General features: G+C 38.4%; 1 protein-coding gene across 2 annotated transcripts; it reads left to right on the top strand.

The window, feature by feature from the left end:
* Positions 1–5,560: 5,560 nt before the first annotated feature.
* On the top strand, positions 5,561–9,860 carry LOC117339616 (piggyBac transposable element-derived protein 4-like). Of its 2 annotated transcripts, XM_033901306.1 has the most exons (5): positions 5,561–6,442; positions 6,980–7,287; positions 7,853–8,101; positions 8,553–8,787; positions 8,818–9,860. In XM_033901306.1, the coding sequence occupies exons 1-5, from the start codon at positions 5,730–5,732 to the stop codon at positions 9,164–9,166; spliced, it is 1,854 nt and encodes a 617-aa protein (XP_033757197.1). In that variant the 5' UTR covers positions 5,561–5,729; the 3' UTR covers positions 9,167–9,860. The 2 variants fall into 2 exon arrangements, with proteins under 2 accessions (XP_033757197.1, XP_033757195.1); XM_033901304.1 differs by having other exon boundaries at positions 8,553–9,860.
* Positions 9,861–19,766: the final 9,906 nt, after the last annotated feature.

Here is a 19,766-nt window from a genome sequence, read left to right as displayed (position 1 = left end):
TTTGTTGAGCACTTGTTCTGCTGCTTGGTGAGTGCTTCAACGCTGAACATGTTTTTTACCTTGACAATGTGCAAGTCACTGATCAGGAACTTATTCAGATTCTCATATACAGTAGTCCAGTTTTTTGGTGTACTCAGTTGACCTTTCATAATATATTCAATAAATGAGTACATAAATTGTAAATGTGTCTCTGAATTGGCAGTGTCTAATGGTGACAACAATGGTAAAAAGTCAGAACAATCACTATCGCTCAGGAACTCCTGAATAGACCATGGACAATTTACTATCTGAATGTTTGAAAATTCAGTATCAGCTGGTGTGAAATATACTGGTTGATCCAAGTCTTCATCAGGTGGTTTGGATGTACCTGGCTGAGGTTCCTGAAATGGTTTTTTCTTTAGTAGAACTGAAGCAGTAAGGTTGGATCTGCAGCAAGATAAGTCATCCATTGGATCTTCAAAGGGTGTGGAATAAAAATCATAAACACATTCTGGGTGTTTCAGGAATGCTGCACGACTGTTGAAGTTTCTGATACATAGCCCTGCCTTACTTTCTGCTCTGCCTACCGCCACTCCAATTTGCCCTGGTGCAAAAAATGAATAGCAGTCTACTTCAACATTCTTTATGGTCTGGCCCTGAGCCCGGTGAACAGTCAGTGCAAATGCCAGTGCCAGTGGTATTTGGTATCTGGTGGCTAAAACTTTTTGCTGCTGTGCATCAAAGATTTCAAATTTTACCACTGATAACGTAATCAGTCTGCCACTAAAGTTCACTACTGGCAGCTGCCCCCTGGCGAGTTTGTGGACCGTTCCTCTCATGCCGTTATATAGGCCATTTCCGATGTTCTTCATGAGGGTGACTGGTGCCCCTTGCTTCAAAATCAAAGTTTTTGGCACAGGATTTCCTCTTAACAACTTCAATGTACCTGCAAGTTAAATAATACTTTTCTGAAACCACCGTTATATAATGATTAATTGATACAGGCCTCATTGACCTCTTTTTATGCATATAAAATATTATATTAATGGATATTCTTGTCCTAGCATCAGTTATAATCAGAATAATGACATTTAGCACCACCAATCAATAATTTCCTTTTACATTTGTCACCATAATATATATATAATGCTGCATGAATAAGATAAGAGGCCTTACATTATGTGCCTGAATCACTCAAGTGGACTTATATATAACTACAAACAAAATTTCATTAAAAACTTGAAAACTAGAACAAGGACATAAAATTGAGCAGACTCTATATTATGTTACTGGCAAAATATCTGTACACAGGGATATTGAGAAGAACTCATTCAAATTAAAGTTTTGACACCAGACAGAATGCTGATGGATGCCTCACCACAGCTTAAACTATTGCCCAGCAAGATAAAACTGATATCAATTATTTTGTATACATACCTTCATCTTGGGCCCTGTACACCTCTGATTCTCCCTCCATCTGATCCAGCATCTCGTGATTAACATAGCTAGCATCAAAATTTGTTCCATATAGCCGAATCAATTCATCACCTTCATTTATGTTGTGTATAGGCCTATCAAGACTTTTCATTAACTGTAATGTCTGCTCTGAAGGTGCTCCATTACACAGTTCATTTACTGCTGCTATCAAGTCATCCTCATGTTGTCTCATAACCTAAGTAAAACAAAGAAAAAAGTACACTTCTTAATTCCAAAGAGGGACACATTACAGGGTAATGTATCACTCATAAGTATACACTTGTATCTAAGCAATCAAGGAAATATTTGGACAATATAGTCACAAATAGTGATAGTCATTCATTACAAAAAGACTTTATAGAATTTACTGTATATTTCCCCTACTGGTCCCTACCAGACAGGCTTCAGCATAATCTCATTTGTCCAAAAGCTTTCAACATGCATGTTGTCTGCAGATTTATACCCATCTATATCAATGATTTAGTTTTTGTTTTTGGGTGGTGGAGTAAAGCCTGAATATCCGGAGAATAAAACACTCATCTACTGTCAGTACCTGGCAACTGCCCCACATGGGTTTCACCAAGAGGTGGAGGGCTGGTGGTATGATATATACATGTACACCTTAACCACTCAGCCACTACAGCCTTAGCTATCTCTATCAAAGCAAAAGTAAAACTGTGAAGAATTCTATATGCACTTACTTTGGTTAAATTCACATGGTGAGGGAATGTCTTGGCAAATAATGGACTTTGAAAGCAGTATTTCCCCTCATCTTGCAGTCTGTAATTTGGAACCGGTGGCAGCTGCTTAAAATCTCCCGAAGCAATCATCTTTAAAAACAAAAATATGAAATATTAGAATAAATCATGTTTTTATTCATACAATATTGTCACTAGATTTTACTTTAACCAAGAAGCCCAGAGAACATGTACATGTATTGCTCTCCTGTGCAGCTGTGAAAGAATGGAAAAATATTCTCAATCAATGTAGTTGGCAAATATTATCTCTTAGTCTAAAAAAAGTTCTAGACTTAATAAAACTTTATACATAGTGTTATATATATTCTATCCCTATGATGCCACTGGCCACATATAATTACTCTTGACCTCATGGATATTTTTTCTTTCTAATTGTATATCTACCTGTCTGTGTATATGTTCTGTATCTACCTGTCTGTGTATATATGTTCTGTATCTACCTGTCTGTGTATATATATAGGTTCTGTATCTACCTGTCTGTGTATATATATATGTTCTGTATCTACCTGTCTGTGTATATATGTTCTGTATCTACCTGTCTGTGTATATATATATGTTCTGTATCTACCTGTCTGTGTATATATGTTCTGTATCTACCTGTCTGTGTATATATATAGGTTCTGTATCTACCTGTCTGTGTATATATGTTCTGTATCTACCTGTCTGTGTATATATGTTCTGTATCTACCTGTCTGTGTGTATATGTTCTGTATCTACCTGTCTGTGTATATATATATGTTCTGTATCTACCTGTCTGTGTATATATGTTCTGTATCTACCTGTCTGTGTATATATGTTCTGTATCTACCTGTCTGTGTGTATATGTTCTGTATCTACCTGTCTGTGTATATATATATGTTCTGTATCTACCTGTCTGTGTATATATATATGTTCTGTATCTACCTGTCTGTGTGTATATGTTCTGTATCTACCTGTCTGTGTATATATGTTCTATATACCAGCTGTCTGTCTTCATACCCTCTATGCATGCTAGTTTCATTTGTATTCATGACCTATTTAAGAGTTTATAGCTACCTCCCTATCCATGAATCTATCTTCAAATTAATTGAAACAGTTACCTGTTTTCCACCGAAAACTTCGTCTGTTTGCTTCACATTCCGACACACAAACTCTATCATCTCGAACACTTTTGCTGACAGCATACTGATTTCATCGATGATCAAACATTCTGTGTTGATAATTCTTTTCTTGGCCTCAGCAAATCTGTCATCATTTTCGAATAGTTCTTTCAGCTTTTCATGGCTGTATCGCCCATCCATGATGCCAGACCAGTGGTGGATAGTTGATGCATTTGTACCTAACTGCAAACTGGCCATCCCCGTGGTAGCAGTCAGAGCATATTTTTTATCAAAAATATGGTCTTTAATGATTCTCCTGTAATATACAGATTTACAAAAATAAAGAATATGTATAGAACAAGTATTTCTGAAGAGTAAACACATGAAATCATAAAAAAACATAATTAACAAATATATATTTAATCATTACAATCTCTATTTTATATTCATATATGATTTTTACTTTAGTAACAATGATAATTGTTTGTCTTTGCAGGTTGGCTATCAATTTTGAACATAAAGAAGACAGCTTTGTGAAATTCAAAACAATACTGGACAACTGTGTGGAGTTTTTTAATGGGAGTGGATTTGCACCATCCAAGGAATGTTTATCGAAGATTATACCTACAGTATTCTCTGTGTCACCTTCCTTCAAATATGAGAAAGGTATCAGACATATTGTGTATAAAAACATAGCCGAGCGCCAATCGAGTATCAGCAGTGAATCAATTGTAATACCAAAATTCTGCCATCTTTCTATAAGCGGACAGAAGGAATTTCAACTAAAATGTCCACTGACATCTGTTATTAATGGTGAACAGATTTATTGTGTGGTGTACTTTGGGAGGGTCACAACAAATTTTACAATTAGAAATAAGACATTTAAATGTGGTTTCCCGATGGACATGAATCAAAAATCTGTAGACGGTGCTGTTCATCTAATTCATGCCATGAAGTTTTGTGAAGGTGTAGTCGATGACTTTACCAGCAATGCATTCATAAGAGAACAACTGTCTTATATCCAAAATGAAAACAGTACAAAGGTAATACAAAGATCAAAGTCTTGCAAGATTCTACTACCTTGGACATGGAAGTCTTTTAGCAGTATGTGTTGTGAAACGTGTAGAAATTCCAAAACAGTATCAATAAAAAGAAAAAGAATAGCCGCCAATATCGAGGAAAATTGTGCTAAAAAAATGAAAACATGTGACAATGTTACTAATTCAGGATTGACACCTCCAAAACCATTATCAAGGAGGGATAAAAATGACCAATTGAGAGAGTCGACTGTCATAGAACTGTCACAGGACGATCATGAAGACATGGAAAAGATTTTAGAAATGGTGACGGACACAATGGCTGCACCAGATCATCTGAAACTGCTTCTTGAATCCCAGATGCGAAATTGCAAGAAAGGAATTAATGTACATCAAAGACGATGGGATCCTCAAATTATTAGTGTTTGTCTTGGATTATTTTTAAGATCACCGCAAGCTTATGCAGATTTGAAAAAATCAGGGTTTTTGGTTCTCCCCTCTAAGCGTTTATTACAATACTACAAAAATTCTGTCAAACAATCTCCAGGATTCAATGCTGATAACCTTAACTGGATGAAAGAAGAGGCGAAAAGGCAAAAAATCTCAGACTTTGGCAAACATGGTGGAATCGTAATAGATGAAATGTCGATTCAGGATGATCTTGTTATCTCTAAATGTGGTGATGTCTGGAATCTTGTGGGTATGGTTGATATGGGCAAAACTAATAACAACATTAATATAATCTGCAACAATGAAAAGAAAGTTCAACTTGCTACCCATGCATTACAATTCGTCTTTCATGGCCTAACCGGGTTCAGATGGCCAGTAGTTTACTTTGGCTCTGATCCTGCAACCACTCATCAGTTATATACTATCTTCTGGAAATGTGTTGATGTATTGAATGATCAAGGGTTTACAGTTGATTACGTTATGACCGATGGTGCTTCTACCAACAGATCATTTACCAATATGCTATTCTGTGGATCTCCATACGATTCCTCGTATCTTTTTTGTGATGTATTTTACAGAGACCATCAAATTGCTTCAATACAAGACATAATGCATGTTTTCAAAAACAAAATAGAAATAATCTAGAATCTAGCAAACAGGACAACAAATCAAAAGCTGGACGTTACCTTGTTTTAAATGATAAATGTATTGTGGGGGAACACTGGATTGAATGCTTTAACTACAATTTCCAAAATGGATTTGCAATCCATCCCAGCTTAACTCTTTCCGTACCGTTGTCGTATACAGACGACAGAAAAACGTGCTTCCTGGTCCCCGTTGTCGTATACAGACGACAGGAAAATGTGACGTCTCATCCCCGTTGTCGTATACACACGACAAGGGATGTTATGTTATCTAATTTATGATTAGCTGGCTGTAGCAGACGACAGATGAATTATCCAATAAATTTACACAAAAAAATGAATCCCTCGGTTCATAACAAAGATTTTGATAGGCGAAAAGTACACAATTTTCGTCATGTGACCCAATTTGTTCGAATTTCCCGGGAAATGTTATGGAATGTCATCACCAATGTAAACAACATGGCGGCGAGTGCATTGACTGTGAATGCTGATACTGAATCAGACGATGACGAAGGGGCTGGGACCCAAGAATTAGACAACAATATCGGTGGATCCGATCTGGAATTGTCTGAGCTGGACTCTGACAGTGATGATGACATTCCACTCGCCGATATCATCCCGCTAGCGGGCCTCGTAGACCGCGGAGGTGGAGATGCTGGACACGCCCACAACGATCGCCGCTGGACAGCTGATCTGAAACCTATACGTGTGAAGGATTTCGAGGATATAGCTGGCCCTACTACCGCACTGGATGCTGAGAAGAAAGAGCTGGATTTCTTTCACCTGATTTTCCCTGAATCCTTGTACGACAAGCTAGCCCAGCAGACCAACACCTATGCTGCTAAGCGGATCCGGGAAAAGGCAGACAGCTCGTGGCAGGCAACTTCGCCCACCGAGATCAAGACCTTCTTGGGGATTGTGATTTTTATGTCACTGCTGGACCTGCCAACTGCAAAGATGTACTGGTCATCTGATTGGATGTTTCAAACATCTTTGCCTACCATAATGACCAGACTCAGGTAAATCAAATTACTTGTATTTAATTTACAAAATGTACAGTACAAATGTAGACTCTACATGTATGACAGTATTTTGTTTTAGTGATGAGCAATATAAACTTCATTGGAGCCCTAATGGTTGAAATTGTGACCATATTTCTTTTCAAGTTAATCATTTAGTTATGTAACTTATGTGGTAAATAGCCTATCCTACTTGAAGTGGAAACAACTTGTAATTATTTCTTGACTAGGATGTTTACAAACAAACATCTAAAATGTTAAAGCAAAGTTATCAAATTCTTATTCAAATTTTAACTTAATTTTGTGAATTTAATCAGTTATAAAAGTAAAATCTATAGGCCTATATGCTGGGTACAGATTTAAATGTGGAAAATGACCAAGTATTTAACACTTGCTGTAATAATTTTTTCAAACAAGATGACAAATGGTGAATTTATCAATTTATAGTATATATTTTGTAGTTTCTTTTATTCTTTTGTTTTTAAACCAATAAATTTCTAAGGTTTGTCCTACAGTTTCGGGTGTCTTGACTTGTAGATTTGAGAAACTCGCACAGTATTTTCATCTGAATGACTCCACGACAAATCCCCCCAAAGGCAGCGACGGTCACGACAAGCTCCATCATGTCAGGCCAGTCTTAGATACCATCCAAGGCACTATAGCATCCCAGTACACGTTACACCAGGACTGTGCTATAGATGAGGCTATGATTGCATACAAGGGGAGGCTTAGTTTTAAGCAATATATGCCAGCCAAGCCGGTTAAGTTTGGGATCAAGGTGTGGGAGCGGGCGGATTCCACCAATGGCTATGTCGACAAACTCCAGATTTACACCGGAAGAGCAGGTATGTTTATTCAGCATGATGTTCCATGTTGCTCCAGTCCAATAGATATGCCTCTGTTGCATCCATCATAAATAAAACTCCACTTCACTATATTTTGTAATTGTTTAATGACTTAAATCTTAATTATTCAGGAATAAAACATATTGACATATATTGTCTTATACATTGACTCAAGATCATCATGCAAATTAATTTGATAGTCTTATTATTTTACCAAAATTATATAACACTGAACATTGTCAGTTATAACATAATACCTAGATACATTGTACAGTACCATGGTGGTCGGGTGGCTCAGTGGTAACACACTGGCCTTTCACCTATGCGGCCGGGGTTCGATTCCAAGATCAGACGTGAAAAGGTATGGGGTCACCTGCCCGACCACGTGGGTTTTCCCCGGGTACTCCGGTTTCCTCCCACAGTAAGACCCCTCGCGCGCTTCCATCTGGGCCAACAATAGTGATTAATATCAGTTATTAACTTGTTTCGCAATTGTTGTAAAATAAATAAAGTTTATATTATATTATACATGTACCAATAAAGGCATTTTACCAACCATTTTCAGGAAATGAACAAGGCAAGAGAGAAGTTGGACTTGCTGCTCGAGTTGTGACCGACCTGACCAGAGACATTGTTGGTAGCAGTCGCCACGTATATGTTGACAATTTCTTCTCCAGTCCCCAGCTGTTTTCTGACTTGCTAAAGGATGGTCTCTATGCATGTGGAACATGTCGAATCAATAGAAAGGGGTTCCCGTCTGGTATCAGTAAGGAGAATGTTAAAAAAAAGGGAGACTTCACAATGCTGCAATCAGGTAATTATAAAGTGCCAGGAATATTCAGATTGGTTTCAACTTATTGCTTATCCAATTTGTGTTTGCTCGGATAATAAATACTATTATGTCTGTAAAGTAACTTGTGAAAATGTAGCAAATTAGTACCTACAATTTAAATACATTATACAGTACTGGGATATATTATCAATATAACTTTATTTAATACAATATCCCTCAGGTTACTGTATTGTGCAAGTTGCATTCATATCATAAACCATACTGTAATCTATTTGAAATTATTCTTGAATAACTTGATTCAAATATATGTACTGCTATATAAATGTAGCGGCAATTTATGTCGGCTGCGTCCATTATAATTGTAACTAATACATTGGTTTATCACTTCATAGTAAAATAATTATTGATAATCTGCTGATGAAGCTAATATACCTCTATTATATAAGTTACATGATGTATGTTGTGTTTACAGGAAACCTGGTGGCCAGTGTCTGGTTTGACAACAAGCCAGTGACATTTCTGTCGACAAATGCAGACCCTACTACACTACATGAGGTGCGTCGCAAAAATAAAGATGGTAGTGAGAGAGTTCAACTGGCCCCTTCTGTTGTGAAAATGTACGGCGACAATATGAATGCTGTGAATAGAGCTGATCAACTCCGTATGCAGTACACCTGTGCCAGAAAGTGCTACAAATGGTGGAAGTATGTTTTCTTCTTCTTGCTTGATACAGCCCTTGTGAATTCTTTCATTCTTATGAAGGAGTCTCCAAGTCACCAGAGGAAAACCAGAACTGGCAGAGTGAAGCATCTTACCCAGCTGGAATTCAGAGAAAGGCTATGTAAACAGTTAATTGGTGATACACGTTCTGTCAGAAAACGACGACGTGTGATACAGCATGATGTGGCAGGTCTTTCCTATTCTCATATGCCAGTTAAGGTAAAGGTGAACAGGTGTCGCCAGTGTGGAAAGGTGAAAATCAGGAAGGAATCGAGTTTTGGATGCCGACAATGTGGGGTAAACCTGTGCGTTTTGTGCTTTGAACCATTTCACAAGGATTTAGTCCCTGTCACACAGGAAGAGTAGACACCAAGACCTGTACTTACATATATATCATATATAATTGAGATTGTTTGTAAATTTATTTTGAAATGTTGGAAATTTGTCACATTCATGATTTTCAATATCAATGACAATATCCAATATTTATAACTTGTACAGTATTTGAACTGTACTGTAGTTGAATATTTTCATGTTACAGTGGAGACCGCTTATTATGATATTCTATTTTCCAAAGAAAAATATTATAATAAACAGGATATTATAATAACCGAGCAAGCAATTATATACCACTTGAACCAGAAGTTAGGCCAATTTTCATTGTTAAATGTACTTTGAGGTCAATAAGTATAAGGATTTATATCATCACATGTATACAGAGTCATTTTCAATTTTATAAAGTTAACTCTAGATTTAAGTATTTTTTAGAGAATTTTTTCTCCGAAAAATCATATTAAAATAGATTTTTGCAACATATTAAAATAATTAAACGGAGCGACAAGATTTTTCTTAATTAAAATTTTAATTGATTTAGAAAAATTGTGCAGATTAGATTTAAAGCCATATTGCTACATTCCTGTGATAAGGTGCACACAATAATCCGGTTCATTTTTGAATATTTGCATTGTTTATTTGTTATGTTATTCTTGGATTGTTTATTTGTGGTATTCATCAAATGATACTAACAAAAACATGTTGAATATAAAAGCTTGTTTTGTTATTCCATGGCTTTGTCATTTTTTTGTAATCATAGACTTAGTTAACATACATATTGGTGTATGTTGTAATGATTTACATCATATCAACAGCTTTGATTTGATGATATAAATTATGACTTCCAGTTTCGAGTTCCAAGAAGAAAGTAAAATTAAATTTTCTGGAGGAAAATCTTCTGAAGCATGCCAGGAGTTGCTACCATACTTAGTAATATGACCAGTTTACATTTGTACCAGGTTTCTTTTCAGAAATTGGCGTACACCTTGGTAGAAATTGAACTCGCAGTCTTGGGTGTCATGCGAATACAAATTTTCTGCAAAAATGAACTTTGAAATGATTTTCCAAGATATTGCACTAACCAATAAGTGCAAACATAAAATATAACTATAAGTGACAAAGTGAAACTTCAAAATAAAACTACTGGAACTTTGAAACTGCTAAAAATGTCTGATGTAGACATTTGTTTGTCAAAATGTCTTATGTCTATTGCTGGGGTCAGAGGAAACTTGGGGTATTACCCCAAAGTCACTATTACATCTCACTTTCTCAATGTAATGTCTTCCTATAAACCAGAAATTGTAGTTCCAGACATTAAAATAATCACATGTATATTTCATTCTGTAGACTGTAATCCGAGTTTCCTCTGACACCTGCTGTATACCAGATGTTTGATGGTTTGATAAACTCATAACTTGTCTGATGTTAAATTGACATCTCTTTGTCAAAATAACTATGTGTGTTGCTTGGACCAGAGAAAACTCTCATTATAAACATGAATGGATGATGTCGGCATTACTATGATGTAGTATTATAAACGAGATCTGACAAATACTTTGGTATTTTTATTGTCGTCAATAATATGATGTTTTCCTCACATCCATTAAAATTAAAAACAAGAATTAATTCACTGGGTAATGTATATAGGGTCATTTAAAAAGTTTCGTTGAAGGACTAATAATTGATGATCCTTGTTTCTCTCGATTCCTGCTGGGACACTCGTGCCCTGACAGGAATCGAACCTGTGTCTATCTCAATGCAAATTATGACAAAGGGTTATCAACAGTCAATAACATCAAAATGTGAGTGACAGATCTAAGAGTCCCACGTCGTGTAGTTTGTACACGTAAATATTTGCTAGGCCTCGCAGAATTTATGGAAATACTAAAACTTGGCATTGTGGGACTCGTTATATTCGGCAATACAATTAATAAAATTGAAAAGGATACATAAAAAAATAAATTGTAGGTTTATCAGTGAAAACTGTATTCCTACATGTACTTTTCATGCATGTGTACCGAAAACACTTCTACTATAACTTCTGTAACAGAAGAGGAAACACAATGACCACTTGAGACTGGCGAGCTTGGGATTTGAAAATTCCAGACAAACTTTCTAATTATTGAGTGCGACCTTTCAATGTATCGATGCATTTAATTGAACTTAAAATATACTGTTTGTTTGTGTGACAGTTTGTATACCAATACATGTACAGTATATATATATATATATATACAGCACAATAACTGACAATCTGATCACACGAGTCATGAAATTACGTGTAAACATCAGCTTAGTATAGAAACATTTTAAATTTCTTGAAATTGAATCTGACGTCGTGCTGCTTCATTCTTCACATTATTATATGTAATGACCTGTCTGAACAGTACTAAATACTACAAAATTATTAGTGTGTGTTTTTTTTAAACAATCTTAAAATAACATTTTACAGTGTTTCATCATTAAATGCATATACAACATGCTGATATGTGCTGACAACTACACGGGATATTGTGGTATAATGCTTCGAATGTTACTAAAACACGTGCTGACTACATGTGTCCAATTCAAAACCTAGTCGCTCATACGTAATTATTTTCCAGATTTAATATGCCATGACCACCAACAACTATCATATAGAATTAACACAGACACTGAAAGAAGTTGTTCACAGTAAAAAATATATGTATTAAGGAAACCAACCAGCTGCGTAACCATAAAGAATCCTACTTTCCTCCAAATGCTACAAAACGGCCGTATGTAAAAGTTTGGTGAAGATAATAGATCGTAGTTTGTTTACGAAATCATGCCGATTTTTCAGTCGTTAGAAAGCTGTCAGTCAGATATAATGCTGCGAAAATGAAGATATATATCTATTTTAACAATAGACCAACCGATATGCACAATGGTTAACGATTACCTGCATTTTACTGCAGAAGATTCACCTCATCTGAAAAACACACAAGTAATCCGCCATTTTGCACATATGTGCGAGGGTGAGCCTAGTAACGACTTCCGGTACGGAACCCGGACCGGAATTACGGTACGGAAAGAGTTAACGGATGAACATGTAAATCTTACCCCTGCCTCAAAAATGAGGAATAAACTGGCCACTGATGTGCTGAATAAAAACATGCTCTACCTGATGAAGCAGTATCAGGCAACTCTGGGAGACCCAGAAAGACTTGCTTCAACTATTGAACTCTTGGAGCACACGTCTGTGCTTGTCAGTATATTTTGTGACCAAAACCGTCCACTTTCCTCCATATCCGATGAAAGGATACAAAATATTAAACAGGCAGTCAATTTTTTAAAGAAATGGGAATCATACGTGGAAAAATCTGTTATGTATATTGCCAAGAAAAACCTGATCACATGGGAAACAAGGGAAGATACAAACTCATCCCTCATTGGATTCATTTCCATGTGTAAGTTAATGCTGGGGAATGGAAACACCATTAACCCCGGATTTATTAATTCAGGTCTTGTGGAGAACCTGTTTGGTCAACAAAGGGGCGTTAGGAATGGATCCAATACCAATCCAACATTGGCACAATATGGGCCGTCAAATACTGCCATTATTCTTGGACAGTGCAGTGTGTCAAACAAGGCCAACTCAGGGAAAACGGCCTCATATTTTTCTGCTACAACACCACGACCTTTAAATCCAGGGAGAAATAAGGATGCAGTACAAAATAGAAGGTCCATCAGGATTTAGTGACAGTTGACAGTAGCAATATATAGTGACATTTGCCCCTGGAGTGCAAAAATAAACTTAACTTCATTTATTTTAACCCTGTATTAAATTAAGATTAGTATAAACAATGCTTACTTTAACAAATATGTTTTACCCGTGCCGCATTGTCCGGTAAGAACGACACTGTGTCCTCCTGTGATCATAGCAATCGCCTCATCATGTGCTCCCGCCATGATTGTTTACATTCTGTATTTACGTCCGTACTCCGGATCCGGGTTTTACTTAGTACCTTGATATTCACTGCGGACCTGCACAGCAATGGCCGCCATTTTCACGACATGGTTAGCGTGACAGACCATCTCAGAAAGTTTTTAGCTGAAATAGAACTTATTAAACGCGGTGAGTAATGGTTTATGGTTGCCGAGTGTTAAATAATGTTAGCGGCATCTGTGTATACCAATGATTATATTGTAAATCGTATATTTTTCCTGTTTGCAGAGATTTAAGTGATTGTTGACATCGGAGGCGTTGCATACCTGTTCTTTTTTTATAGTAGATACTCTTATTTTTCATATGGTATTATATCTCGGTTTACTGTCAGAACTTCAGACGCCTGTGCTGCAGGGCAGGCGAAATAAACAATGAAAACATTTAAATGTATACTTAGATAGCAATATTTAGGACGAAATGTCTGATGATTACGACATTTTATCAGATTTGTTGTATCTCAGATTTCTTTATTAACCAAATATTCTATAAAGTGGTGATTTTAAACTCAAAACATGTTAATTGTATCTCTTAGTTACACTAGTTTCCAGATGATATGATATGGACGAGATCTGGTGTGGACGAGATGACTCGTGTTAATTTCAAGCGATCTGGACAATACCTAAATTGATCATTAATCCATCATTTTATACCTCATCTCAAACTTATCAAATTAGAAACTCTATTCATGTATGATTGTATCAATAAAGAATATAGATGGTTGTTTTTACCATCAAAATTCGCACCTGGGGCTCACGTGAGATAATTATTGAACACCCTGACGTCAGCAATACGCGTTTCCGTTTTTTTTTCTTCAAATATCAGTATTTAAAACGAAATACGGCTTGAAATTTGTACATTTGCAATTAGTTTTGATAGCTCAATGAATATACACCTTAAGTAGTGTTAAAGGCTAAATCTAGTCCTATATTGCATATAGTCCTCACGAGTTTCATATTTTATCAGCATAAACAAAAATAAAACTTTAATTCAGTCTGAAAGACATTTTCTGTTGCTATTTGAACTACGAAACTAACCATATATAGACAAAAACTGATGCATGGCCATTTATTCTTATTAGTGATTGAACTATGCCTCATCCTCAATTAGTCCAGATAAATCGGAACAACTATTTCCTTTCTATTCCTTGCAGACTACAGAACACTCTAGTCCATGTTTCCTACACGTGCACATCCTTGCGTCACAGTTCGTTTTGCAATGGCAGCTAATGATCTTAAGTAAGCTTTCAAGAGCTGCTGGTTTATTTGTCTTTGTAGGTAGCAGCATTCCATCATCCATTGACCATCCCCACTCACAAGGTTTCATATTGACATCATTTACCCATGTTTGCACTTGTAAATATGTCCTCATGCTATGGAAACTTGCAGCAGCCGACGTTGGCGGTATCGTATGTATCTGAACACACGGTTTGTTTGTTCTTCATGAATGACTCCGCCATATAACGCAGTAGTCAAATGTTCGCCAGCCATAATCACCTGTGCTTTAGTGTTTTTCGTAAGAAAGGCACGTGATTGTGACTTCAAGAATTCATCATCTCGAATCTTCTTCAGCGTTGCAGCTTTACTGATTCCAAACATCCTAGAAGTGATATCACAGCGCTTATTGCATGAATAACTGGCAGAACCTCACAAATATCGGGTCCAAGAACAGTTTTGGTCTTTCTTAGTCCCACACCTTGGTTTCCCTCTAGAAACATGATCTGATCTGAAGTACAGCGGTTGGGATAATGTCAAATCTAAATGAAAGAGAAGCAGAACAAGTAGGTCGGTGTCTTATCCTAACAACACGGCCAGCTTTGACAACGCTGAAGGTACAGCAGTACTTGCAATAAGGACATCAGCATCAGAAGTTGTCTTTTGTTTCAAATCCATTTTCGGACATCTTTTTACTCAACAGTTTGATGAAATTTTCCTTATTTGCATGGTTTGCAAGGAACATGTCTTTCTTTGTCCTAAATGGTGTTTTCAGTGAAGCTCACTTGAGTACTTGACAGATCTGTCCAAACGTTGATCCATTTTGCCACTGTATCCTATGAAGAATGGATCCTCCGTCGATGACGTATTGCATCTAACAGAGCCGACTTTTGTGCCATTATCATCATATCCGAGGACTCAAATATGGAACTTGGGAAGCTACACAGTTCAGAGGTAAATATTTCGGATATTTCATCTTCGATATTGTCGGCAGCAGCTATAAACCTTTGAAACAACAGTTGTGGATCTATTTGTATACTTTCGTCTCTCAGTTTAAAGGAGGCCTTTTCGTTCATTCTGATGGCTTGATTCTTTCTTTTAAATGTGAAGTCAACCACCCCTACATCGTTCATTGAGTCTAGATTTCAAATTCCAACTTCTTTGGCGATATCAACATTTGCCTAAGAGTGAGCTGTTACACCAGTTTCAATATGTCTAAGGCTGCCTTCCTCGATGAATGGGTCACGGATAGCTATGAAATTGGCTAATGTTTTAATGTCTGTGCAGTCACGCTTTTTCCTGTACTTCCCCTCTTCCTTGTGCTGATCACTGGTTCGAAAATTCAGCGATGTTAACTCCTGAATAGCGAGGTTAACTTCTGCGCAATCTGGCATCGCCAATATCCACTCCGCCCTCTGACTGTCATGCCCCTGCCTCTTGTTAAACCACCATATGTTTTGATGCTTCTCATAAGGATCTGTTCTTTCGCTAAATCTGACGACAGGCCGCACCAAAACCGATTTTCTAATGACGTGGTATCCACGTTGTAAGAAAGAGTAAACTTCCGGATGAGTTTCTAGGAGTGCGTTCATATCTTGTGTATATATTCTGATTGACTTAACGTACAAGTTGTGGCCAGCAGCCGCAAGATATGGCAACATCTCTTTCAGTGATCGTTCGTGCAGCTTCCAGTTACCTGTCCGTTCAGCCCGGATGAAATTTCTAAGAATATTCAACCATGTCCATAAACTGGAGCCATGGACTTGACGTTCTGAAACCTTTATGTGATGTCCTGAACTCGTCTAATTTTGAACTGATTACATTGATAGTAGGACTGGCACATACCTGCTCAATGAACACTTCATTTTTCAAAAGAGAATCGAAAAGAGCCATTGCCTCTGATAAATCCTTTTTCGAGTTTTCTAGTCTCATTTCTGTTTCTTCGTCCAGGCCTGTTTCTAGATTTCCGGGAATGTGTATACCGTGTATCTTTGACAAGATGTTAGCTATAAGTGCATTGTCTATGAGAAAATATCCTCGTACCGCTCTGGCAATTGCTTTTCCGGTAATCATATGTGCTACTGCTGTTGGGGTATATACTGTTTCTAAGAGTTCTGATAATCCAGATCCGGCCATCAGGTGACCAATGGCTCCAATGAAGCTCATCCTTAAATGACCTTAGCTGTTAATAGGACGTTAAACAAAATAAACCAAACCAAACCAAATTTCTGCATGAAAACCACCTAATCGTACTATGATTGACTTGAGACGACTGCCAGCTGGTTCGTTCTGTATTATGGTCTTTGCTTTCCAATACAACGGCTGATCGAAGGTAAGCATTGGGCTGACATTATTTCTAATCGCTTCTTTACACAAAAAATGGAGGGTTGAGTTGATACATGTCATGTCACTAGGATTCAAGGTTATGAGAGGCAGGAAGGTAACAGACGATTTCCAAGGAAAATTGCCTTGAAGTACTTTGTGCATCGTAGCAGACCAGCTATGGTATTTGTTTTCATGCGGCCAAGAACTTCTAGAGAGGAGGTCAATTTTCCATATATCGTCTTTCCAAGAAAAATCAACAAGGATTTCGTACTTAGTGTGCACAAGGCGTTATGATGCCGCCCTGCAGGTAGGGCGTAAGAATTGTACCTGCTGCCCTCATTGCATGATCGTAAGAGGCGACTAAACTTGGGATCTTATCTTTTCTCTTCTCTCTGAACAACTTTCTTCTTCCTAATGTCTCCCTTGACAATGCCTCACTTTTGGCCTTTAGTTGAGCGTTCGCCCCTGTGAGGAAGGCTTTGGGTTCTGTCCCCCTGGCCGGGACATACCAGAGTCTTTAAAAATGGTAGTTGCTACTCTTGCTTAGCGCTCAGCATACTTGGAGTGGGACGACTGGTTAGCCCGTTGTCAGTATAATGTGACCGGGTGAGGGGTGCTGCTGGGTGTCTTCGACAGTATGGTTCAGTGAGGTACTGTAGCACTATAAATCGGCAAAGGTTCCGGCCTATCACAAGGAGACTTAACACGAACATACCGCAGCCTCCCAAAACACACATACGCACTCGCCACACGCATGCATGTCGCACGCACGGGAGGCCGTCCTTAAATGACCTTAGCTGTTAATAGGACGTTAAACAAAATAAACCAAACCAAACTTTAAAAATGGTAGTTGCTGCTCCTGCTTAGCGCTCAGCAAATAAGGAGTGGGACGACTGGTTCGCCCGTTGTCAGTATAATGTGGCCGGGTGGGGTGTGTTGTTGGGTGTCTTCGGCAGTATGCTTCAGTGAGGTAGCACTCTAAATCTGCAAAAGATCTCGCCTATCACAAGGAGACTTAACACGAACATACCGCAGCCTCCCAAAACACACATACGCACTCGCTACACGCATACATGTCGCACGCATGGGAGGCCGTCCTTAAATGACCTTAGCTGTTAATAGGACGTTAAACAAAATAAACCAAACCAAACTGTTCTTTGTACGGATATACGTTGATCCCAGCTAGGTCTGTAATCTCTTGAAGAGTGGGAGATGCGCGAGGAACAGGTTTCCTTTTAGATGATCCAGGAAAAACTGTCGCCCGTTGTCAGTATAATGTGACCGGGTGGGGTGTGCTGTTGGGTGTCTTCGGCAGTATGCTTCAGTGAGGTAGCACTCTAAATCTGCAAAAGATCCGGCCTATCACAAGGAGACTTAACACGAAGATACCGCAGCCTCCCAAAACACACATACGCACTCGCTACACGCATATATGTCGCACGCATGGGAGGCCGTCCTTAAAGGGTGGGGTGTGCTGTTGGGTGTCTTCGGCAGTATGCTTCAGTGAGGTAGCACTCTAAATCTGCAAAAGATCCGGCCTATCACAAGGAGACTTAACACGAAGATACCGCAGCCTCCCAAAACACACATACGCACTCGCTACACGCATACATGTCGCACGCATGGGAGGCCGTCCTTAAATGACCTTAGCTGTTAATAGGACGTTAAACAAAATAAACCAAACCAAACTGTTCTTTGTACGGATATATGTTGATCCTAGCTAGGTCTGTAATCTCTTGAAGAGTGGGAGATGCGCGAGGAACAGGTTTCCTTTTAGATGATCCAGGAAAAACTGTCGCCCGTTGTCAGTATAATGTGACCGGGTGGGGTGTGCTGCTGGGTGTCTTCGGCGGTATGCTTCAGTGAGGTAGCACTATAAATCGGCAAAAGTTCCGGCCTATCACAAGGAGACTTAACAAGAACATACCGCAGCCTCCCAAAACACACACACGCATTCATGTCGCACGCACGGGAGGCCGTCCTTAAATTACCTTAGCTGTTAATAGGACGTTAAACAAAATAAACCAAACCAAAGTATAAGTTTCTAGGCATAAACCCTCCACCGGAGAAAAAAAGAAAACTACTGAGGAAAAGCGACAGGTCGCTATAAGTTACGAGAGAGGGAAAAGAGAAAGGTCTTTCTGTCGCTAATGGAAGAATCAGTTCCATTGCATATTATACTGTCATGGAAAGAAACATATGACATGTTCGATTTGTTCTCAGTTTGACACCGATGGCAATTTTGAACATACCGAAGCCTCCCAAAACACACATACGCACTCACCACACGCATGCATGTCGCACGCACGGGAGGCCGTCCTTAAATGAGCTTAGCTGTTAATAGGACATTAAACAAAATGAACCAAACCAAACCAAGTGTAGGTTGTCTAGTAACAGCAACGTTGGTGATATGCTGTTCACTGTCGTCCATAAGAACGCCATACCTGTTATAGCCAAGGATAGGGTCATCTGAACCCTTGGCCGGTTTTATTGTTAAGGGAGGGGTGCCTATTGATCCGTACCCTAGATTTTGGTGTTCTTTGGTCTTGAGGTGGTGTGGTGGCAGGTCGTTTTATTGCATTTACGGTAATCCGGGAGGTGTCGTCTATGGTGGTCGGCACCTGCCTTAGATTTCCGTTTTTTTTTTATTCGATGGTGATGGTTCGATTGGTGGTGTTGTGTGTTTTATGGGTTTTGCAGGCTCTGGAGGTTTGGAGTTGGCACTCCAACGTGAGGCTCTCCCAATTATTTGTTTGTATTTTGGCTGGATTGCCATCTCGAGAGAATATGGGCCCCAAGCAGACTGGTCCTCAAATGCTTGGATAGAGGCGTCCTTTATCGAGATGGTACCTGCTGTCGACTTTTTAACAATTGTGGCAAATGTGGGTCTTGTGCTGTCCTTGCTCTCGACTATCCTCCTTGCTTCAGGAAAGGAAATATTCTCGGTATATTTCAGCCGGAGTACCTCCCTTTCCTTCTTCCAGGCAGGACAGTTTCGAGATGAGGCTGCATGGTCACCCTGGCAGTTTGATACCTCGTTTGCCAACAATGTTACATTGGTCGTTAGTCGTGTTCCGTCTGTAGTATCGTTCCGTATGATTGTAATTCCGATATATAATGTTACACAATG

The sequence above is a fragment of the Pecten maximus genome, chromosome 12 (assembly GCF_902652985.1).
Source record: "Pecten maximus chromosome 12, xPecMax1.1, whole genome shotgun sequence".
Classification (NCBI taxonomy): Eukaryota; Metazoa; Mollusca; class Bivalvia; order Pectinida; family Pectinidae; genus Pecten; species Pecten maximus.
This window is presented reverse-complemented; position numbering and strand designations above follow the sequence as displayed.